The sequence below is a fragment of the Vidua chalybeata genome, chromosome 2 (genome assembly GCF_026979565.1).
Source record: "Vidua chalybeata isolate OUT-0048 chromosome 2, bVidCha1 merged haplotype, whole genome shotgun sequence".
Lineage (NCBI taxonomy): Eukaryota > Metazoa > Chordata > Aves > Passeriformes > Viduidae > Vidua > Vidua chalybeata.
This window is the reverse complement of record NC_071531.1, coordinates 21,270,139-21,294,754: the sequence shown is the minus strand read 5'-3', so window position 1 is coordinate 21,294,754 and position 24,616 is coordinate 21,270,139. Positions and strand designations below refer to the sequence as shown.

At 35.6% G+C, this 24,616-nt stretch overlaps 1 protein-coding gene across 1 annotated transcript in view; it reads left to right on the top strand.

Annotated features, from left to right (window-relative positions):
* The window catches only part of STS (steroid sulfatase), a 97,764-nt gene that overhangs the window by 69,780 nt on the left and 3,368 nt on the right, over positions 1-24,616 (top strand). The window contains exon 10 of the mRNA XM_053935502.1: positions 23,595-24,017. Within this exon, the coding sequence (XP_053791477.1) occupies positions 23,595-23,977 (383 nt within the window). The 3' untranslated portion in view covers positions 23,978-24,017. The remainder of the gene's footprint in view (positions 1-23,594; positions 24,018-24,616) is intronic.

The window sequence follows — 24,616 nt, the reverse complement described above, 5'->3', positions numbered from 1 at the left end:
AACTGGAAGGGTAAAAGTGAGAAGACTCATTAGCTGAGATAAAGACATTGTAATAGATAAAGCAAAAGCCACACATGTCAGCGAAGCAAAACAAGGATTTCCCATTAACAGGCAGGTGTTCAGCCATCTTCAGGAAAGCTGGGCTCCATGACTTGGGAATGACTTGGGGATGACTTGGGAAAACAAATGTCATCACTGAATGTCCTCCCTTCCTTCTTATTTCTGCAGCTTTCCATGCTGAACATAATGTCATTTGGTCTAGGATATGCCTTGGGTTAGTTGGGGTCAGCTGTCCCAGCAGAGCTGCCACCAAGTGCTCCTTGTGCACCCCCAGCCTGCTCACTGGTGGGGTGGGGTGAGAGGCAGAACAGCCTTGTCTGCTCAGTAATAAATAAAATCCCTGTTATCAACAATGTTTTCAGCACAAATGCTAAACAGCCCCATATTAGCTACTGTGAAGAAAATTGACTCTATTCCAGGCAAAACAAGCACAAAGGGTTTTGATATTCTGCCTTATCAGCTTACATTGTAGTGAGAATAGACAATAGCCAGGTATTCCTCTCTACTATCTTAGGTACCAGTCCTCTGTGAGAGCTTCACACCATGTTCTGCATCTTCTGCACTTCTCTGGTAATGGGCCCTAACCCAAGTGTCCAACTAGACTGCTTATTCCTTCATTAAACATGTAATTTCTCTTAATTTCAAAGATGCACTTTTTGAAGAACAAAGCAACAACAGCTTAGAAGAAAAAACTTAAAACAGTTAAGGAAAATGTGATGTATGTATTTATTGATTAAGGTACAAGGTAATGGTAAATATACTGTGTATATGCACTTATTAATGAATCTACCATGAGATTTCTTGCTATATTTATTTTCTGTGAAGTCTCAGTTTGCATATCAGTGACAGCTTGCATATTTTTTCTAGATGCTGAGAGTGTAGTATTAGCTTTGATTCTCAGGAAATCCTCAGCTAAATTCTGCTTAACTATTTGGTTCCTTTTTAACTTCATCACCCCACAGTTCCCTTAATAACTCCATCTTTGTCACTATTAAATTTTCACTGTGCTTCAGTCCAGACCCCGGTTTTTTTGGTTTAATTTTTGACTCTTACATATATATATTAAATAGGCAAATGTAGTGTACGTCAAATTTTTGGTAGCTGCACATCTTTCCCTTGCTTGCAAGATTCTAGTCTGACTTAAGCAAGCATGTTTCTTTCATCATTGAGGGAAGGTCAGAAACTTCAGAGTGAACAATTACCATTTTGCATTTATATATTTAGAGGCTAAGAGTTCCTCATAACCAAATCAATACACATCTTCATTAAGTTATATTAGTTAGGTCAGTTATTGCATTCACAATGTACTTTCCCCTTGATCAGTCCTTTGAAGGAGCTTTTATAGAATGTGTGCTATGCAATGACCTTCTCAAACAAGTCTGCAGAATTTAAACCTTGTGCTTTTTAGAGAGTCGTGAGGAAAATGATCTCTTGTTTTTTTTTTCTCTTTTCTTTGTTTTTCCCAGCCACAGAAATAAGCTGACACCATTTTTTCTTCATGTCACTTTGACTCACATTTTACCTTCTGCTAGAAAATAATGCACATAATTCTTCATATTCTGATTTTTAAAAAATGAATGAAATATCAGGCAATTTTCTTTTGCTCTCACAGACTTTTGCATGCTGATACTTCACAGAATCACAGAGTTACAGAATAAGCTGAGTTGGAAAGGACCCACAAGGATCATTGAGTCTAACTTGTTATAATTTCCTTGGAAGCAGCCAAGATATATAGTCCTAGTCCTTGAAGAACGAATTCCTGTTATTTTGAAACGTTATAAATATTTGTAATTTAATGTATCTGTCAAAAATACAGAGAGGAAGACATGTAAAAAAGTAAAGTGGTTTCCCATTATCAATATTTTTTTCTGCACAGCTGCTTGGTATATCACAGAAGTACCAATATATGAAAACAGCACCTTTAGAAAAAAAAAATCACTGCATTTTCTTTCTTCCAAGTAGGGTGTAATAACCTTGTTTTTTTAAAGCATGGAGTAATTTTTTTAATCATTAAGAATTTATATTGAAAATAAAACAGATATATGATCTGCCTTTACTTTCTTGAGCTGAGCCACCCAAAATTTTGTGTTGCTTTCTGTGATGTATGCCAGATGATACTTTGGCCTATTTTAAATCTGATCACATGTTCTTCTGCTTGAGCAAGTTGACCAGTACTTTTGTATTTGCTAACTTTATAATTTAGCATAACTGAGTACTAAAAAACTACCAAGAGCACTGTCTCCAGAATATTACTGGGATATTAATCAGTACTACTAAAAATGCATTGCTATGACAACTTAATTATAAGGGGAGGATTAATCAGATACACAGCAAATCTACAATTGAATGAAACTTCATCTTTCAGGTTGCACTGCTTGTGTGCAAAACTTTGATTTGATAAGGAGGAAATATATTGTAATGCTGTGTAATAAATACATATAATGCAATACAGTCTGCATTATAAAGAAATAATGATCTTCACAGTATTTTCATACTATTGATAAAAATATACTAATGTTTCTGATAAATGCTAGAGTGACTTTACTAGCAGCACTTCACTTTTTCTATTTCAAAATGCATTTAGCTATTCAGTGGAATATGTCATTCAGAAAACAAAAGACAAGGAGATTTTCTATGGGAAGTTCAATTGAAGCAGACTACACTGCAATGCCAAACTAGCTTATTGTGCAAATATAATGACTTTTAAAAACAGTAGAAATTCACTGGAAAGCTTTATATAGAAATTAACAAACAAGATACATTTCAATTAGTGTTTATATTGACTTTCTTGCATGTTGTGAACTACCTCAATTACTGAAATTATTTCAGTCCAATTCACCACTGAGGGATTCTCTGTAACATCACAGAATTCAAAGCTATTCTGATTCTTGGCTGTTGCAATGTTCTCAGCATCCAACAGTATTTCATGAGATGTATTTTGTTCTATGGCTAGGGGTTATAGGCCCTTCCTGGTAATGAATTTTGCCTTTTTCTACATTTTCAGCTGTAAAAATTGAAGGTGAAAAACAAATAAAAAGAAAATGAGAGAGAAATATTTTGGTTTGCAGTTTTCAGACTGAATATATAGGATAAATGTACCAGAACACTGTTTTGGGTTCCTCCAGATTTAGTTTGACTAAAGACATTGGAGTCATAATAAAGAGAGGACAAAGCATGAAAAATCTGCTCAGAAGGGTCATTTTGTAACAATTTCTGGTTTGGACAAGTGCAACCTTTCTTGTGAAATGGAGTTAAAATAAGACCTGTTTCTGAAGAAATTAAACAAGAGGAATATCTTCCACTTTTCCCTACCTCTCAAAAGCCCAGTGTTATTCATGCCTTAAAGGGTAGTAAGGGTTACCTTATAAATTAAGGGGGCTTGCATTATTTATGGTGCCATTCTTAGCTTAATTTTTTGTAATATCACATTCAGTGTTAATAATTAAAAACTGTAAAATGAATTCATATGCTTAAAACACTGGCTGGTGAGCACAATATTGTAATCAGAGGAAAAACACAGGACTTGGAGTTTAGACAAGTAATAGAAACTGGAAAACTTCTACAAAGCTCTGGAACCAGCTTGAAATGTTTTCTCTGCTGTCAAGTTCTCAGTGTGAGGGCAGGTGAATCTAGTGGTTGTCTCTGGCAAACAGAAATGCATTAATGTGTATATAAGGGAAATTTTGGACTGTTATGTGGTGCCAAAATAGGTGTTTGTAAATGTCTGTCCTGCCTTGTTTGGTCCTCTTAGTGCATCTAAGAAATATAATTGTGCAAACATCCACAAAGTAAACAAACACTTCTCTTTGCTCTGAATTAGAAAGTATTAGTTTTTCCTAAGCACTTGATATTTTAAAGATCTGTTTTAATATTGCTTCCACTTTCTGAATATAAACAAGAAATTTCAAATCATGCATTCTCTAAAGCTACGTAAGCTTCTTTTTTGTTACTTTCTTAGTAATAACAGAGGAAATTTTTCAGTATGTTCTTTACCATAGCGTGAACAAATGCTTCAGCAGCTTCATTTGTAAGATGTGGGATGTGCTTGTCATATACAGAAGAACCATTGGCAGAACCCATACCCTTGCCTGACTTTTTCCTATTCTTTTTGCTTGCTTCCCTGAGGAGCTTTTTCCATTTACAGTTTATTTCTCTGTGGGGAACAAAGGACTTAGAAGATGTTGTTACAGATTAGTAAAGGCTCACATTGACCCTGAGAATGCCAACAGTTACAGTTGCTTTCATTGCTTAACAGTACAAAGGAAGGTAAATTTAATAGAAGTTTGATCCAGAAATTTCTTCTTTTGCACAACATCTTCAAAGGAGAGATACTACCACATGGCTTCCACTGCTGTCAAGGAAACATTTTGTTTCCTTACAAAGAAACAACTTATTTTTTATCAAATCTTATCACACCAACCTTGTATCTTTTCTCAGAAAATTACAGATGAGAAAGGATCAAACATAAAGAATAAACATTTAAAGGAGTAAAACTTTCCTATTGTCACAAAAATTCTAGATTTCTAGCTAGAAAGAATAGACTTTTTCTTCAGTTGTAGTAAAATTGATTCAGGAATGTTTTTGGTTTAGAGGGCTGTTCCCCCAGTGAAGGACCATGGTAAATAACCCTTGACAGAGGCATTATACACATAGATCATATCAGAGTACTTTTTCTTCATATTAAAATAGAAAACAACATACTGGTCTATTGGATTCAAAATATCTTGACCTAAATTAGTAATGTTTATAGTGAACATGATGAGGTTGACAGGTTTCAATGATCATATAATGGCAAAGGCATTTAAAGTAGATAATTTAGTGCTATTTGAACTTCAGCTTTAATGGTTTGCTGTCAGATATTTTGTCATGCACTTGTGATGTGTACAAATGAAAAATTTTAATGGATTTTTTTTTCTGTATATGCCACAGCTAACACTTAAATAGAAAAAGGTATCTGAGTTAGAGTGACTGTCTGATATATTTTAATTAATTTGACTACTTAGCAGTAGTCAAAACAACAGCCATATAAAAGACTTGGTAAAAATGCACTACAACTTTCAAAAATTAATTTCAGCAATCCAAGTAACATTAAAAGTGAGTCTTTAACAATATCTGGAGCATTACACTTCCAAAAATATCTTTAGCTCAATGTTGGATTTGAGCCTGCAGCATTTTGCATGTTACATTCAGAACATAGAGCTGATTCATCCTGATTTTAAAGTCGGATTCAAATGGCATATGTTGTCTTAGGCAGTGTTCTTCAAGGGAAGTAGTTAATGCATGCACAACCCACGTGGAGTATTCTGTGTGCCACAGCCTCTAACCTCATATTATCGCTCCTAGAAAATAAAGCAAACCATATGTTTATTAGAGAAATTCCCTGGAAACTTGACTGTCAATAGTGAGGTGACTTCTCAGTATGGCATAAAAAGACCCTGCCATGAAAGGCAGAAGAAATAAACATAGAAGAAAACAGTGAATGTTTGCAGGCTACGTGCACTTGGGCAATACTTTGGTGGAGGCCAGTGTGCAATCTGTGGATTATGTGCACTCTGTACCATGTAATTGCTTCTAAATTTAAGTTCAGATCAGTACTTTGGACAGAAAACACAAGCAGAATTACTCAGTAATCAGTGAAACTGTTCTCAGCCTGAGAAAAGCTCACATCTCAGTGCAAAGAGTGGTTTTTTATTGCTTTCAGACCATTTTATGTGGTCTCAAAATATCAGAGGGTATATAACACATTGAATTTTTCAAGTATCTTTTCTTAAGGCATTTATAGTTTCCTAAAACTAAAAATAAGGGGGGAAAAAAACCGACAGCGAAGCATCAAACAGATTTCTATGACTTGTTATGTCATTGTTAGTACAGAAATTTTGTAGTGGATTTGTATGAAAGCTTTTTGAAACTGAAAGAGACTATGTTTCACTTGTAGTTTTTTATCATAGTTCTTTCAATTACCTCTTAGTAGAAAAGCAAATTAGGTGAAATAGTATAGAATAGGTTCCTGCACATTGTGACATTTTTCACATCTATTCAAAGTTTTAACCCCAAATTTATTGAAAATAATTCTTCAGTTGCAGTTCACTTGTAGTCAGGAGACTTTTATGGTCTCCTGGTTGTGGGACACTAAGGTGAAATGAGACCTGAGACTCAATTACTCAGTCCTCTTCAAAACTGACATTTTAAAACAAAATAGGTTTCTAGCATTCACAGTACAAGGAGGAAGTTAGAAATCATGGTTCACTCACAACATTAAAAGTCAACAAGACTATAAAACCTCAATAAAGATAATGAAAATTTAGTACTTAGAATTATCGCTAATGCAATAAAGAAAGGGTGACCCTTTTAGTATTAAGAAACATTAGTCATCCTTAAGATAATTTTGTCATTACCAAGTGTGTGCTAATTTTTCATGTACAACCTGTTACCTGTCTGTTGAACATTAATTTTTAAATGGTATTATATCACAGAAGCAAGATTCTCAATCATCTCACTTGCTCAGTGAATAGAGTCTTCAAGACTCCATAGAATCTTCAAGATTAACTTAATTATATTATCTGGACTCTCTTCAATGCCATAGGATCTTTACAGGCAGTTTTTCAGTCTGAAAGTCTTATCTTTCTGTATGGTCCTGTTTGGTGACAAATAGAGACTGAATCTCAGTCCTAAAAGCTTATAGTTACCTTAGCATTAGTTCATATCCTTCACAGCAAAACTACTTAGCCACAAAGCTTTATAGTGTGGACTCAAAACCACACTCTTGATTACTGTGTTGTTGATAATTCCACTTTGAATTCTCTACTCTAGCTCTTTACAGAATTGAAATTTTCGAAGGTTTTAGTTGATTCACATGGGTTTGGTTTTTTGTTTGGTTGGTTTTTGTTGTTTATTTTTGGTTGATCAGTTGCTGGGTTTTTTAACAAAGTTCCCCTCCCATTCCTATCCAATGCCAAGCTCCAAATACTTTATCTTCCGAAAGCTAGCATTGTTAATTAATCACTTGGTGAAGCTGCTAAAACAGTACCATGATACATAAACATAAAGCTAATTAGAGAGAGATAATAGCAAAATATAAATGGTTTAATGAAGATTTTGACTTTAGAAGTATGTAAGTATAAGACTGAAACATTAGACAAGAAAGTGTGAGTGAATAAATCTACCTGAGTGAAAAATTACTTATTCTTTGAAAATGGTGTCTCAAAACTCTGAAATTTCTTTTGAAAGCATTTTTAGAGCATTCTAGGATGCTCTGTGAAACATTAAAATTAGGATTCATTAGTTTTTCATGACTGTGGTGTCTTAGAACTGCAAATCCTTTAGTTTCACCAGGGTCTAAGTTCACTTTATCCCATAGCTGGTCATGGAGGCACTTTCATGCACTTTCTCTACTTCTTCATCTCTCAAATTATCCCAGTCTAGCAAGTCAGATTTTGTTGCAACTGCATTGCTGTTTGCTTTTGATCAGCTATTGCCTTTCTCTCTCAGACGTGGTTAAGTTGTTTTACGGAAAAATTCAATCCCTGTCTGCTGTAGGTAGACTGTGCGTTTTAAGGCATTGACATAAAATGGAGTTTGCTGTGCTGTAGGATATCCCTCTCTGTTTTATGCAGCATATCTAATTTAGAAGCTAAAACAATTATTTTATTAATATATATATTTGCATCAGGTGCTCTATATGAGATCCTAGTTTTAGTGTCTGATTTCTCAAAGATTAATACTCAAACATAATTATGATTCATAAATATTTTATAAAAGTTTAAGATTTTGACTTACACCGATAGAGGATGATACTGATAGCTCTATAATACTGAATGGTGGATTGCTTGTAGTATTTTTAGTTGACGACAATTTTTTGACTCTAAAAAAACCAATGTAATTGTTACTAAAACCAATTTTCAGCTGTAGGCGGAGGCTCTAAGACCACGTACTTTTATGATTCAGAAACAACTGGAGCTCTTGGACATTCAGGTCACTTTTCAAAAAGCAACTTATAAGAAAGCCAGAGATTAAATAAAACTTACCATTTTTTCCAGACTAAATCAGCTTCATCAGTGAGGGCTATTCGTATGTATGCTGTGAGGGCATGAGCTTATGTGCAAGTATGAGGACAAATACATGTTTCACAGAAATGAAGATGATTTGAATTATGCTGTGAGAGGGAAGTTTTGCCTTAAAGTTGGAAATTTCTTAAAAAACCTAAATATCATATTGAAGATTTTATCCTAACAGAGCTGATCAGAATAAGAAGACCAAAGGTAGAATCAAGAAAATAAGGGACAGAGAAAAATGTAGCTATTATATCATGCTGAAACTGAGGTTTTATATAACTGACTTTTCTTCAAAACAAATACAGAAGACATGTAAAAAAATTTTTTTGAGTCCTGTTTGCAATGGTCACTCTTAAACTTTGAAAGAAAACTTTAGAACTTCATACATTATTTTAATTTTCATTCTCTAATTTTATGTTTTGAGTAAGGAAAATATTAGTAATTTGATGCATTCTTTAGTGGCAGAAAATAAATTATGTGACGTTAAATAGGGTTTATAATAAAATTAAATCCATTTAAAAATGAATTATGGTACTTGAAATATTTGGATTACGATATTTGAATTTTTCAAAATTAGCAAAATTTACCAGGTTTTTTACAACTGTATTCTATTGGATATTATACTTTTAGAGTTATCAGGTTTACCCTAAAATATTGCAAAGTGCTTTAATAAGCTTATCTTAGCACAAGAGTAAGTACTGAACACAAATGTCTCGGCTCAGTTTCACGGTCAATGGAAACATAATCAGTCTGTGGATAGAAAAGCAACTGGGAATTGCAAAAAATTGTACAAGAATGCAGGTTGTTTTCTTATATGCTTCAGTTCATTTAGCTCTGCTCTAGTGGAGCTGTTGGGTCATTTAAAGGTTCTGGTGATTTCAGGAATGCTGTGTAGCACCAAATACCAGGACTGTGTTGTGACAACAGAAGGCTGGCTTAGAAAACCATGCTGGTATTTACAGAGAGGCTGTAATAATCAAGAAAAAGGTGATGAAAAATGCTTTAACTGAAATTGGGAATATGATACTAAATAGATTATACAAAGCCTGTACCTCCTGATAATTATCAAAGGCCTAATTTCCCCCCCTCCCTTTTATATTGCCAACTAAACTAAAAAAAGTAAATGTGGTGGAACTAAAAAAAGTAAATGTGCCACTTGTGCTTCAGAAAATATTTTTCAATACATATCTTTCAAAGCATTTAATCCATGGAAAGTGTTTGTATTTGAAAATATGAAAAAAATCATCATTACTCTCTTTAACACAGCTTAAATGTGAAAAAGTTACAGATTTTATCTTTTAATCAAGAAAATTAAGTATAAATCATTTGAATGTTTTAAAGTATTATTCCATTAGTGAGTATTTTTCAGCCTAAGATGTTGGCAAGTGATTACAAGGACAATGTCTACATGTCAAGCTTGATAAATCTGTGTTATTGCCATGGCATGGAAAAGTCAGAAACAGGTTTCTACCCCATTAACATGTGAACCTTAGAGCTTGGCTGAGCCTGCCAATGCAGTCTCTGCCTGGACACACAAGAACAGTTCCTATGACAATTATACTTGGTATACTTGGTATATACTTGGTATATATTACTTTTCTAAGCAATTTCAGGCAATTTGTTCTCTTTGTGGACCAAATTGACCTCAGATATTTTTTTGCCACACTGGATTGTTAGATTTTGCATTTCAGTTGCTACATACTTGCAAAAGCTGTGTGAGCACACATTGTATCTCAGGGATGTAGAGGAGAAGCTTTAGGAAGGCTTAAACTATTTACATTCTTGGATATCTGTACAGCTGTGTAATATGTCCGTGTATGGGCATCTTGCTGCTCCTGTAAATTTCGGTCTGCTCTTACAGAGTTAGTTGTGGAAGCAGATGGGTTTTTTTATGCTTAACCTTTTAGGTCTTCTTATGTTTGATAGATGAGTAGTGATCCAAAGTTCTGAAGTTAAAACTAGACAGATCTATGAGATTCAGCAGGACAGGCAAAGTTTTCAAAGTAAGGGTGAAGATTTGGATGACAGGTAAATTGTTTAGCAGGTCCATCTGCCTGGCTTGACTACAACTTGGATGCATTTTGGTTGGTAGATTTCCTGTTCTTTAATCCTACCTGAATTTTAGATTCCTTTTTTTGTCTTCAGAGTCTAAGTACCAAGACCTGAGTTAGGAATTCCCTCTGAGTATCAGTAAAAAGTTTAAGAGAGACTTTAATCTTGGACATATTCAGAGTAAATGACAGCTAGTTAGAGACTTCTTTGGAAATGTTATAGAAAGTGTGTTTTAATTAATCACAAAATGAAATAGAGGTAAATGCCTGTCAGCGTGCAGTGCACTATAGTATGAAGGATGGATTACTGCAAACCACTGCTGAATGCTAAACTAAACCTGGTTTACAGCTGAAAATAATTAATTTAATCCATTTTCTTTTCCATTGCAATGGATGAGGAATATGTGTAAGGTCATTTGCTTTGTGAAGAACAACATAAAAATGCTTAGAAGGGGCCATGGTAGTGAATAAAATAGAAGAATATTTCCTAGTCTTTCCTGTTTCCATTACTATTCTTACAGATTTTATAGGGAGTATTTTGACATAAAGAAACCAGCTGAAATTGAGAGATGGAGACTGAGTTTGCAGAACTATGAATTAAAAATTTAATGTAAGATTCAACAGTCCAGAAACAGCTACCAGTATGCAGATGTTTCTATTCCACAATATCATGTCATCACTCTAAACTGCAGTGAGGAGGGAGGGCATATATAAAATTTATATCTGTCATGTAGTGCCAAAAGCACTTTCAGTTGTTCTGCGAAGGTACAATGTGTAACTGAATGACTTCAGACTGCAAACAGTTTTATATTCTATTTATTTATATCACTTCTTAAAATAAGAGGTTAGGGCCCTTAAAGAAAACCATAATGTGTGGCAACATACTTTTAGACCAGTAAAAAGGTGTATTTTATGCTCAAGGATAAAGCTTTCTTTGTTTAACTTGTCTTAGTAATTGTCTTGCCTGACATATCTTGAGCCTCACAGTGCCACAAGAAGTAATAGATGTTTGATTTAATTTAGAAATGCCCTCTTCAAAGATACTTTGAGGCTTGTTAGAATTATTACATTTGTAATTATACAATTATACAATTGTACAGTTAGTAAAAAATAAAAGATCAAGCCAAAGGCAAGAAACATGTTTTCTACCCCCTCACTCACAGTAGTGGTCTACATACTGTGCTCAAGAAACTGGAGGGAAAAAAACCCCACCAGCATTCCTTTTGCCACTCCTGTATCATCAAAACCCCTGGCCCTTCGTGACACTGCCTGAAGTTCTAGCACTTTCATCTTTTTTACACAAAAATCTGTAAGAAAATACAGCACAGAGAATGAAGGACGGTGGCTGGAGTTACCGAGGTCCGTTGCTGCATTCTTCTAGTTTGAGATGAACTTACTCCATAGCTGATTACATCTCAGCTGAGCACTGTGTAGGACTATCTGATGAATCTCTCCAGAAGACCCAAGAGCTGGGAAGGAGTTTGTTCAAATGCTGCACCCAGGTCTATGCATCACACAGGTCAAAAGCATCTGGATTTACTTGGATATATTAAGTAGCATGCCAGGTATACATATACATGAATATGCCATAAGAAGCAAAGGCATCGTGATATTACCACTGAGATACTGAGTTACTTAGGAATGTATGTTTGGAGGGAGAGGATGTTGCTAAGCAGACTTGAGTTTAATCTTCAGGGAAGTACGATTGAATGCTGAATACTGATTTTTCTACAAGGCAGAGTTGTCCAGTAAAAAGGGCAGTTAGACTTGGTAAAACTTGATTTGGGTAGCTTCTTCCTGTAGGCCTTGAGACAACATTAAAAAAATCCTCATAGTATATCCATTAATATATATCAGCGTTGCAAAGAAATAAAACAGGTTTTATTAACTGTTTTATTAAGCAATAGCACAGATGGCCAGAAAATAATTTACTCATTATTCTTCATAAATTGTTTGAAGTAGGAGATTTGATGGAAGTTGAGCAGCATATGCACATCCTTGCTTAAACAATTAGTTAAGCACACAGCAGCTTCAGTCATAGAATACATTGTACTTTGCTAAATTTAAGCATGGAGTTATTATTTTAAGCTAATGTAGGAATACTTTGTTGAACTGAAGGCAAACAAGATTAAATCATCAGTAAATTCACAGGGATTTTAACATTCAATGCATCACAACTCTACAAAAGGTGTGGAAATGGAATTTAGAATAGATAGTGCAACAGGTAATTGAGGGATGGGGCAAATCGAATGAACTGTGAGACAGTCATCTGTACCAAAATCCTTATTTAAACTCCAGAAAAAGTTTGTGAAGGATTTGTATTTGAGAAAGTTAGTAGATAAAACACCAAGTGAAAGGAGCATGCCAATAAAATGTCTTTGTCTTCTGCAATAAAGGAAATGAATGATAGTAGCACAAAAGTTACAATAGAAGACACCATACATCAAGAGAGCTCTTAGAAAATACATTGTGGAGAACAATTGTGCAGTGGCAGGGGGATGAATTAGATGACAAAAAGAAAATTCACTTGAAATACTTGAAATGAGATTTTGCTCTTATTTTCTACAACTGGAACAGAAGAAACTGCACATTTATATGAGCAAGATGCAGCATCTTGTAAGCAGTGTTGATGTAGATGTACTGTAGTTAGTGACTGTATTTCAAAGGTCATTGAATGATTGTTAAGGATAAGTAAGGCTCATTTTTAAAAAGTATGCAGAAGTAACATATATGAAAAAGGAAGGCAAACTTCTCTATTTTCTAGTCATGTCAGTGATATTTTTGGGTTTTACATGTACTTGAGGGGAGGAAATTTTTAACACGCTATGGATGAACACTGTGGGATTTTCATGAGCAACAGCACCTTGTAGATAGATATTTGATCTTAAAAACAAAATTGAGGGTAGATGAGAGAATACTGAAGAGACAAGTTCAGCTTTCTAAGCAGGGTGACACTTCATCCTGAAGGTGAGTCCAATAGAACTGTGAGTGACCCCTGCACTGACAGTGACTTTACTAACAGAGAAATGTCTTCCAGCACCTGAGCAGAATGGGAAGAGGGAAGAGCTGAGTGCTGGTAATAGGCTTCACAATAGCCCCAGTCCTGGCAAAGTGGTGAGTCAAGTTCAAGGTCTACCCAGGAAGTGCAGTAAGGAGCAGGAGGAGATGAGAGCACAGACAGAGCTGGAAGGAAGGCTGTAGCCTAGAGACATCCAGAGACAGGGCTGGGAACTGGCCACTGCTGCACCACTCAGGCAGGGACTGATGGCCTTGGGTGAGCTGAAATGGGAATCCTAGTCCATGGGCAGGGTGCACAGATGAGGGTCCACCCGAGGGCTGGGCAGGGCCAGTGAGGCTTTTTGGTGCCTTCAAGACTCATAACACCTTGGTTTTTTAGCAAACTCTGAGGATGGTGATGACAACATGTATACAAGTATAGATGGCTACAGCTAAGCTAACCTGAGTCACTCTCATCAAAAGAGAAACAAGCATAACTCTTCTCATCCTAAACACCTCTAACAAAGTTAAGAAGCAGATAAGTATGGGCTGGTAACTAGCTTACATAAAGACCTGCATATTGGTTGCAGTGATCCAAAATTAGGTGAGGTGACCAGATTGTCAGATTGAATGCTAAGTAGCAGCAAAGTGATGAGCAATAAATCCTATTTTAGTAATATGAATTTAAAACTGGAGATGTCTTCCTACCTTTCTCAGAGTCCGAAGAATAGTATTACTGTGCTAAGTGACAGGAGGAATACTATAGGAGTCTTTTGAAGTTGACTAGGAATTTTAAATTCAGCGAATTTATTTAGTGTAATTTTTTCTTTTAAATCAGCAGAGATTCAAAAATGGGGCTGTCTACATATATAGATAAATCAGATAGCCATTAAAATGTGCAATAAAATACAAAGAGTTAATTTGTTTTGGAACACAAAGCAGCATTTTATTCATTCATTAGTGTCATGAAAGAACTGACAAGAATGGCCAGGAAGATATTAAAATGCAAATCCTGACTTGAGTGGCAGTGTCATAAATATCTTTAAAATCTAATTAAGAAAGTGCCACTCACTTTACTTGTTCAATTTTCCTTTTAACAGAAGACTAAAATTGTGATTTACTTCATCTGTTAGCTATCAGCTCTCTAAGAATCTTTTTACTTTTTCTTGCAGGTGGTGTTGGGGTAGCTCTCATTGTGGAAGCATAGGTGTCCCTCCACAAAATTACTTTAAAAAACTTCATTAGTCTCATTTAAATCTCATTCCTTGTCACCAGACTTTGTTTTAATAGTAACACACAGTGGCAAAGTAATCTATCAAAGAAGTTGCACAAAAACTAATAGCAAAAAGTAACAAGCTTCCATAGATACACAGAAATATCTTTCACTGATATTAGACATTTGCATGTTATAGTTTACGGCAAAGTTGTTTCTTGAGGTTTCCTCAAGAGTAGAAGACAAATGCTGCTTTTCTGGATTTGAGCGCTGCCATTCATGAAAAACATTGAAGTGTCAGTGTGGTATGGATTTGTGTTTGTTCTCCACTGAAGGACTTAAATAGCATCAAGTATCTGATTCATAATATGTAGGTCATGGGAGAAAATTCACTTTTTCTTCAGTAATAACTCAGAAGTCTTCACATGATTTTCATCCTTTTCCTATCTGTTTATTACTCTTTCTCTCTTTATTTCTAGTCTCACTGATAGAGAATCCTCTTTTGATCGTCTTAATTGATCAAACCCTTGTGTGACTCTCCCTTCTGCTACTGCAGAAACTGTAATGGACTCTGACCCTCATGAGGGTTTTTCTGTCATTTGCCTTTTGTTTTTCAGTCTCACAAGTTCCTTGACTTCCACTGTTCTCTCTAGAGAAGCCTCCTATTTTAGAAGTGAGTTTGGAGTTGGTTTTTTGTTGTTGTTGATGATGATTTTTTTTAAGATCTTTCTGGTTTCTTTCTTTACTCATTTTGATTGTATCAAAAAGAAATATCTTTTTGCTCTGCACAAAATATCTGAATCACTTACTGCTGTTTCTTGCTGTAGTTCATTACAACCTTTTAATATACTTGATTATTAAAGATATTTTGTCTCCCTGCTTCCTAACTTGCTTTATGAGCATCATCTTGACTCCATGTTTGCCCCCTTTGGTTTTTTTCCTCCTCTCTCTACCTGATCTTCCCCATGTCATGGAGGCATCACAATAAAGGAAAGCTTCCAAAAATCTCAAATTGTCTCCCAAATCCCTTCTCTGTGTTCAGTGTTTCAACCACAGCACTGGAAGAAGCGAAACAAGCATATCATGTCATTTACCTAAATTATCTCATTAAGAATTTTAATATGCTATCTTGAGTCTTATATCAGAGCAGCTGCAGTTGAATTTGGGTGACACAGTTATGGACACATTATTTGATAAGTGTGAAATAACGTGACTGTCAAAGGAGAGAAGAGCATTTCTAGCATGAAGAGACACCAGGAAACAGTTTGTATCAAGCTCAAGAGAATTGACCTAATCATCTGATACGCATTTCTGCTCACAATTTTTTAGGTAGGAAAGTGTTCCCCCTGACAAGCATGACAAATACTGTTAAAGAATTTTCTTGCCTTTGCTCTGCTCTGTGTCGGTGGCAGCAGAGTTATTGTTAGGCTCAGGCAGAGTTATTTATACCCTGGGATTTGCAGGGCTCTGTTCCCTACCAGCATTCCCCTACTTATTTTGGGAGAACGAGAGAGAGAGAGAGAGGGAGAGAGAGAGAGAAATAAAGGGAATGAAAAGAAATTAAATAATGTCCTTTCAAAAAATACTAACTCTACTCCTAATCATAGCAAGAGCATAAACCAAACTTATTATCATAGTTATTTAAGCTGAAATTGAGACTTTTTTTTTTTCCCTTTCTGCTTCATGCCTTCTTCTCACTTCCCTTTATCCTGGTTTAGATTGCAAGCTAAGGGGCAGGAATATGGCTGCACCATGGAAAGCACAAGCCAGACTTCCTGTACACTAATTCAATTAATGAGTCCTTACTAAAAAACCCAAAAAACCCAACAAGAACACAAACAAAAAACCCCAAACAAACAACTCCCTCCCCCAAAAAAACAACCAAAAAACAAACACCAAAAAGCCCCAGTGAAACCCCAAAAAGACCCAACAAACAAACCCTGAAAATTCCAAAATGATTTTGTATTAATTGAATGACAGACCTAAGTAACCTTTTATGAAAATGATGCTGGTATTTCCATCTAAGTCCTCTATAAGGAACAGTTAAAACATATTTTTCTCATCTGCATCCACAGGATATCTTCCTCTGTTCTTGATTCTCAGAGGAAGGAGATTTTAGCAGGTTATTGCACTTCCAAAGGGTAAAGCCTGTTTTTCACTGCACTGTATACATGCATTTTTAAGTTGAAAATTATAAGAGAGAGTCAGGATTCTTTCCTTTTTCCATTACTTGCTGTCATCTGGAGAATAGCTGGCGATTTCTACATCCACTTTGTATTCAACCAAAACAAGAAATTATTCCCATTACTCTACTAAAACTCTTCAAATTCAGACATTTTTGCTGCCTGGAGAACTGTGAAATCAAGTTTGGCTTTTGCATAAAAGTCCAAACTGGAGAACTGTTGAATTTCTCTGAAATACCATTACCTCGAACAAGCCCATGTGAAAGAGAAAATACACTTCTAGAAGTGTTCTTAGGAACAAATTTGAAATTTGTACCAGAGTCCCTGCTGATCATCTGTAAAAGAATCTCCTGTGCTATGTCATTTTTCATGCTAAGGGTCTTAATTCATGATTTTGAAGGATTTTTGCATTGTTTGCTCAGTATCAGGAAAATTGCAGATTTATGGTTTAACATCATTTGTAATCTTTTACTAGTTTCATATTCTGGAAAATGCATGCATTTTCTAACACTGGGATAAAAACTGCTGTCTCATATTTCAGATGCTGAACTGCACATACATCTTTACAATAAAACCAAATTTCAGGCAATATGATTTGATTTTTTTTTAATATTTAGGACTTCCTGATACTGATATTTTTTTGCGCCAAATTACTTGCAAATGTTCGTTTTCTTCAACCCATTTTTTTAGTCTCATAAAAGAAACTCCTTTGCTCTGTTGTCATTTATGATTAATTGAATAAATTTTCAAAATTATTTTTTTAAAAGGTTGTCTAAGCAACCTAGTAATTTTATAAAAATAAAGGAAAAATAAAAGAGTTCAACTAGCTAAGAAACTTGTAAGGAAGACTAATTCACCTTTTTCTTTGACTTTTTAAAGTAAAGAAAATGATTATTCGGTATTCTTTGGCACAGCACAAAATTTCAGGCAACTGCAGTTACAAAATTTCTATTTTTCATTTTTAAAGCAACTTTGAACATTTATTTCTTTGGTTTTAGATGTGCATCTGGTAACTTAAACGTTAGGCATGGTAGTAATTTTCATATTAATGATTTTGAGTACTTCACTAGTATTCCATGTGTCAACAACTTATTTTTTGACATCCAAATTTTGAAAACTTTCTGAAGAAAATAATTTATAAAAAAGTTCCTGGGGATGGGTTTGGTTTTGGCTGGCACCAGCTTGTCTAAAAATATTTGCAGAAGTTGCTTAGGACTTCAATGGCATCTTTGTCCCATATGTTTGATTAGTATCAGAAAAATTGCTCCCTGAATCTTACAGATCTGTTCTTTTCACTCAGAAAAATTGCATACACTTTATGAAAGAGGAAAATTATTGTCCTAAATTTATTTTCTGTTAGTAAAATGCATTCCTCAAGGACAGGAAAAATATCAAAATACAAAACACAGTTCTGAATAGATTTCTCTTTGGGTTTTGCCATCTTTGGCAAAGTGTTTCTGCTTTGTTCCTAAGGGTGTTCTTAACTGATTAATTGATTACTGAAAGGGTGTTCTTAATCTCTTTCTGCCTCTCATGGAAAATCACTACATGAAAATCAAGACTATTTTTTTCATAAGCAATAAAATGAGGCTTTTCTGTTTTCAAGGACTTTTAATATAGATTGAAAATGAGCAGGTTTCTTGGATTTGGTTTTTTTTTTTTTTTCCTGGTTTGTTTTGGTTTAGGTTTCTTTTGTGTGTGTGTGCCAATGTTATCTTCTGTCTTCAGCTTGCCATCAGCTGCTGCTTAGATGACCTGAAAATTACATGGACCATTCAGCAAGTAAATGTTCTTGAAACAAGTCTTTAGCAGGTGTCTGGATTATTTCCATGAAACTACAACAGATTGAATTTTTCTTCCAGAGCAGTATGTATTCTTGCATGTTGCTATCACCTAAGACATCTAAATATGAGGCATAACATTGCATTATAACACTTCCTACTTTAGCAGCATAATTTCAATACCCACAGATTCTTCCCTTTTAGGACTTTCTTCAACAAGAAAACACTGCAAATGATCAATCAATTCTTTTTGAAGGTGATGATGAAGAATTCAGGAAAATAATTATTTTTCATCTACTACAATTCAACACATAATCTTGACTTTTGAACAGAATTCAGTGGAATTTCTCATACCACAGCACTTACTCTAGATAATGAACTCAGTCATGAGATTTCTGTCTTCAGCAGTCTGGGCATGGTTTCAGTGTGTCTTGTGTTTTTCCTGCAGCAGTTGTTCAGTAAGATTATTAGAAATTCAGGAATGTGCAGTCCTTTCTGGTTTAGTGGATACTTAACACTGTAGGATTTATTCTAAATATTTTAAAATCATTGCTACTGCTGTTTTTTTTCATGGGGTTCACTTAAATACTGTAAGTTCTGCACAGTTCTTTAAGCAAGCCTCTTCTAGAAACAAGTGATTGTTGTAAATCAACATTGTGTCTTTGAATATCACTCAGTTATTCTCGACCTACACTGGGACATGATGTGCTGTCTTTTGACCAATGTAGCATTATAGCACCTTAAGATACCCAGACACTTAAAATAAGATATCTAAAAAATATATATATTAAAAAAGAAGTAATTTTCATTGTAGGAACAATAAAGTTGCAAATTCTTAAATTTAAATGGTGTATTTTTATTAGCTGTTTGAGGAATGCACATAGTCATAAAAATAATATGTATAATTTCATTATAGTAACCAAACAGTATTGTCTTTGCTATATAGATCTATATATAGTTCTACAAGAATTTCACAACTGAAGCCTTTTCTACATTGTTAAATTATCGAGGAGCTGAATATATGTGATATCTGCTATGAATAAGATTAGCTGAGAACCTAAAAATTCTGATTGAGCTTAGAGGAAGCAGGAAGAAAGGATTCAATCTAATAACAAGAGTTATCTGAAGAAAGTAATTTTCAAGTGAGTTGCAGTTTTCATCTGCTACTGTCTAAAAATGTTGAAAAGCATGAGTTAGAGTGTGGGAGTTGACAATGGCTACAGAGCACACCTGAGACACAGAAAAGTCTGGCTCAGTTTATGTTGGTCTGCTACACCCAAATGGCTCCCCTCAGAGGCATTTGAAATCAAGAAGGGACTAGCTCCCCAGTGTGCAGTGGAGAACAGCCCTGTTTAACTTGTTCTTCTACAGAAAGAAGGAACACAATAATATAGGAAAAGGAAATGACAGTAGCTGCAAACCTATAAAGCTACTGTCATAGATTAAATTCAGTGAAAATTAAGTCCAGGCAATAACACAACAATGGCTTCTCTTCACATCAAGAACTGCTTATCAGAAAATGCCAGTTTGCCACCAATGATTAAGAAGGGTGTTTTTATAACAGAGATGGCATCCCTATCCAGTGTGTCACTTCATCTTGAATATATTAATATATCTTTCTGAGAGACTTTTATTTAATCTCAAGGCCTCCACCGGTCTGTTGGAGCAATATTGTCGGTATGAGAGGATAAATAGCTGGGTTAAGGATAATAAAAGGAGTCTTCTAGGGAGACTGAATACTCAACAACTGTGTTCATAGCAGATTTGCTTGGAATAATGGCAACCTATCTAAATTTGAAATTATTTAGAAGTACAACTTCTTTAATTTTTGTTTTTCTTACATTTAAAGGAAAGAGGTATTCTGAGAGCGAACTTATTGGACAGGTCACAGAACTGGAGAATTGCAGGAAAATGGGACTGAAATTATTTGTGAAGCACTTGGACAGGACCTTTAAGGATGCTGCAGGCTTAGAGCCTACCTACGTTTCAGAAGGGGCTTGATATACTTGGCTTTGGGGAAGCCCTGACAATTTTACTACTAACTTCACTGTGGAAGAGACATACAGTTATCTTTTTATATAACGGGGGTTTACTACCCAGATGCTTTGGAGAACACAGGTACTGTTAATTACAGGGAGATTAATTTGATCCTTGTAGTTAACCTTCTGACAAAATGAGATTTTATATCAGCTGAGAGACTGAGAGAGAGCTCTCTCTTTTTAATATAGCGCCTTATACAGTTCATCAGTTTTACCGATTAGCAGTCTGACAGTTCTTAATGCCTCCTGGTATATAGCACTGGCTGCTCCTCAGCCACAGTCACTGACAGGCTTTAGTTTTTATAATGCTTAGCAAAGAGGTGTTTAAAGTCTGCTGCTTCTCCAGCACAACATGCAGTTCCAGAAACACTGCTGCAGTGCAACAGATAAACATTGCGCAGGAACAGGCTTTGCACTCCAGAGCTCAGTGTTTCGTGACATTCTATAGCTGCTTATCTGATAAAGTACCATCAGCTCTTCAGAACACTAGCAGTGTCACTCAGACATGAGACATGTCACACGTGCCTTGTCCCCAAACCCACGCATGATTTTGAAACATGCTGCATGCTCTGCACATAACAAAACCTAAACAAGTCTTTATTTTGTGTGGGAAAAAAATATCATGGTGCAATTTCCTTTTTTCTTTTTTTCCCCATTTCTTACCTATATGGGCTGCTTGTACCAACTTCCATTAATTTGGAGTTCCCAGTTTTGTATTGCTATCTGTAAGCCCTTCAGCACACCTGGTGCTCCAATGCCCAACACCAAAAAAAAGTGTCTGAAAGTGTTCTTTTCAATGTCATTCAGCACAGATGTACCATGAAAGACCGATGTGTGGTAAGACAGCTTGACCACAAAGTTCTCATGTGCATGGCCTTATTGGAATTTCTTTTAACTGACATTTTAGTAGCCATATAATTTTTTTCTGCTGATCTTCTGTCAAGTTGTTATAGTGTTGTGAATCAAATTCTCAGGTGTGGCAAATGTTGCATGGTCTACAATGGCACACAGTGCACTCATTAATCAAGCCCTTTGGCTTTTTATGGTTTTTATCATCCATCTTGCCAATTAAACATGTCTGAGGAGCCTGAACCAATGCTTAGTACAGAATTACATGCTTTCTCAGAATAAAAATTGTAAATCTCAGTGAATAAGAGGTATATTTCTTGGAAATGTTTTGGGCATAAGTTCAAATAAATTTAAGTGTCAGTATTTGATTTTGTTTATCTTAATTCTAAGAAAACAAGAGACTCAAGTGCTAGACCAACTTTTCAAAATGTTACTGGAGGTAGATGAAGGAATGCCATCTTATGCTACCTGGCCTTATCTTGCTTTGCCTTCTTTTAAATTTCCTTTCATTTTTCCCAGTAAGACTGTGCCATTTTGGCTCTCACAGCCAGAGCCTTTTAAAACCTGCCACGTCCCATTGTCTGTGCCAGCAAGTCACTCAGCTTTAAAAGTCCTTCCCCTTTGCTGACTTCCAAGGAGCATTTAGAGGGTTCTCCCAGTCCAATGTGTATAATAGCCATCACCTATCCGACCCCGATTTAAGTGGCGACTAAGTGAACTGGTAGTCCCCAGGCTCTGTCATTGAATTGGTTCCTAAAGGTAAAATCATTTCTAATGTGAATAATACCATGGAATAGAAGAAGCTGTAAAGAATCTTAAGGTCACCTACTGTCCTTTAAATCCATGCTATAGTCTAGAACTGCAGCCTGTGACTCTTTAGTCTGCTGAAACATTTCTCTATAAACCTGTTTTGATTCTTTAAAAGCTCAGTGTGATGTAGCTACAGCGTGGCATATACCACTTTATCTCTGCTCTACCCATCCCACATTTTCTTGTGCCATCCACTCTGTTGTACCAATGAATTGATTAATAAATATTAACTACTGCAGCACACATAAATCTTTGAAAGCCTGTTACTAGGTTAACAAGCTTTCTGTGACCTGAACAAAATTCAACAAAATACCAGAGTTTTTTCACACAGTATTTAAAAACTTGAGGTGATAAAAAAAAAACACAACAGGGTGCTGAGAAATGTAAATTACTGATGACTACAATTTTCCAATGTTTTTATAGTTCTTAAGTGGGCAGTTAATCTGATATAGATCTCAGGTGTTTAGTGACCTGCTTTTATTAAGAATAAAATACAGATTTTTCTTACTCTAATGAATTATTCTTTGTTCCATTTCTGAAGAACTATATACTGCTTTGGCTGTAGGAGGATGGTGTGCTTCCCTGGAAGTTCTGTTTTGTCTGTTTCTGCCTTTCCTATCTGTTCTGTGATACTTGAGGAAAATAGTAACAAGTTTTTTGTTCACAGCTTTCTTGTTAAGTGTTTTCTGATCCTCCACTGACTTGTATGAGGGTGCTTTTTGAAAGAACCAACTGATATTTGCCTATTCTTATTCCAAGAAATAACTAGGATTTTCAGACAGTGAAAATACCAACTGAAATTACATGAGGATGGGCAGTTCAGTTTTCTGTACACAGAAAATTAAACTAAGAGTGACCAGTCTATAAATGAAGAATTTTGATTCTTATTTTGCAAAGCAGAATGTCACCTAAGAATTGTGCTACTGTAACTGTTATTTATCATTTATATTTGGAAAAATCATATAGAAGCATAAGACAGGAATTTAGCATCCATTATGCCTTTTCATGTCATCCCATTTAATAAAATAAGTATCCAGGTGTTTGCAATGAAAGCATGGGGCAGAGGACAATGGGTTAATACAACAAAGAGAGGAAGAGAGGGAAAAGTTAACAATGAAATTATTTAGATAATCAAAATGAGAAGCAGACAGGGCCCAGCAGTGGGTAAATATAGTCAAGGGGCAAAAATACATTTTAATAAGCCTTGAAGAAGACTTAGTATATATTTCTGCAAATCTTCTTAGCACTGTTTATATAAAACACAATGTTATTTAAAGTATTCTGTAATTTGGTTAATCAGAATTCTTCCAAGGGAATGAAATTATCATAGTTGCTTCATAAATATGTGTAGCATGAAAATCATGATGTTTTGCTTATTTTTGCTTTGTTCAATCTTGTTTTAGTGTTTCAGTATGCTGCAGTTTCTGTTACAGACTGTCTGTACTGTCTTTTTACCGAAACACTGACTTCCCATGTTGGTGGAATTTCCTAAGACCAGGGAACTTCCATTTTGTTATTTTATCACTTTATCACCAGCTGTTTTGTGGCTGTAAATTGCAGGTGAATCTGTCTGGAAAGTCTTCTTCTTCACTCCAAACTTCAGTCCTGAGGACTCTAATGGTTGCTATGATTCTCACGTTTGCTTCTGCCATGGAGGATTCATTACACGACATGATCCTCCACTGCTCTTCGATCTGTCCAGAGACCCTGAAGAGAAAGTCCCACTGACTCCAGAAACTGAGAGCCGTTTCTATGAAATTCTCAGGGTCGTACACCAAGCAGTAGACAACCACACCAGATCCCTGCATGCTGTTCCAAACCAGCTGTCTTGGGACAACCTTCTCTGGAAGCCATGGCTCCAGCTCTGCTGCTCATCTCTCCTTCAGTCTTGCTACTGTGACTATGAGTCAGGAGAGAGTCCACTGCAGGTGCATTTGGGATAAATAAGCTGCAATTCCCTTTCAGAAACTGGACCAGCAGAGTGTGAGTGTCTGACTTGAACTTGTGGTATGAGCCTTCAGAAGGTTTTGCTGTGTTGGTGGAGGACCGTCTTCAAATACATATTGCAGTAAAAGAGAATTTCAGTCAAGAAAACATGCCAAGAGAGGGAAGGCAAGACACACATTCTCTATCTTTATCACACAGCATGAAGGACATGTTACCGTCCTCATCTACACGTGGGTGGAATTGTAGGCATTTTATATGGGAGATAATTTTCTAGACCTTCAGCTTGAGTTTTTGTCTTACACAGCAAAGAATTTACCTATCAGTTCTGTCAATCACAACTACTAAATGTGCACTTTCCTGTCCTTTTTACTAAGTGTTATCCATTAGTAGGACAGAGCACTGAGTAATTGAAAACAGAGAGATAATAGTGGAGAAGTCCTCCTGTGACAGTCATTTGGTAACTGATAGATAGGTTAAGAGCAGACTTGCAACAGATCTCTGTCAACAACCATGACAAATATGAAAAAACTGACAGCTTGCCAGCAGTCTAACTTTGAATGTGCCATAAAAATGCGCAGAGCTATGGTAATGGAAGACCTTGTGTCCATATTAAAATGATGCTCCCCAGTGTCCTG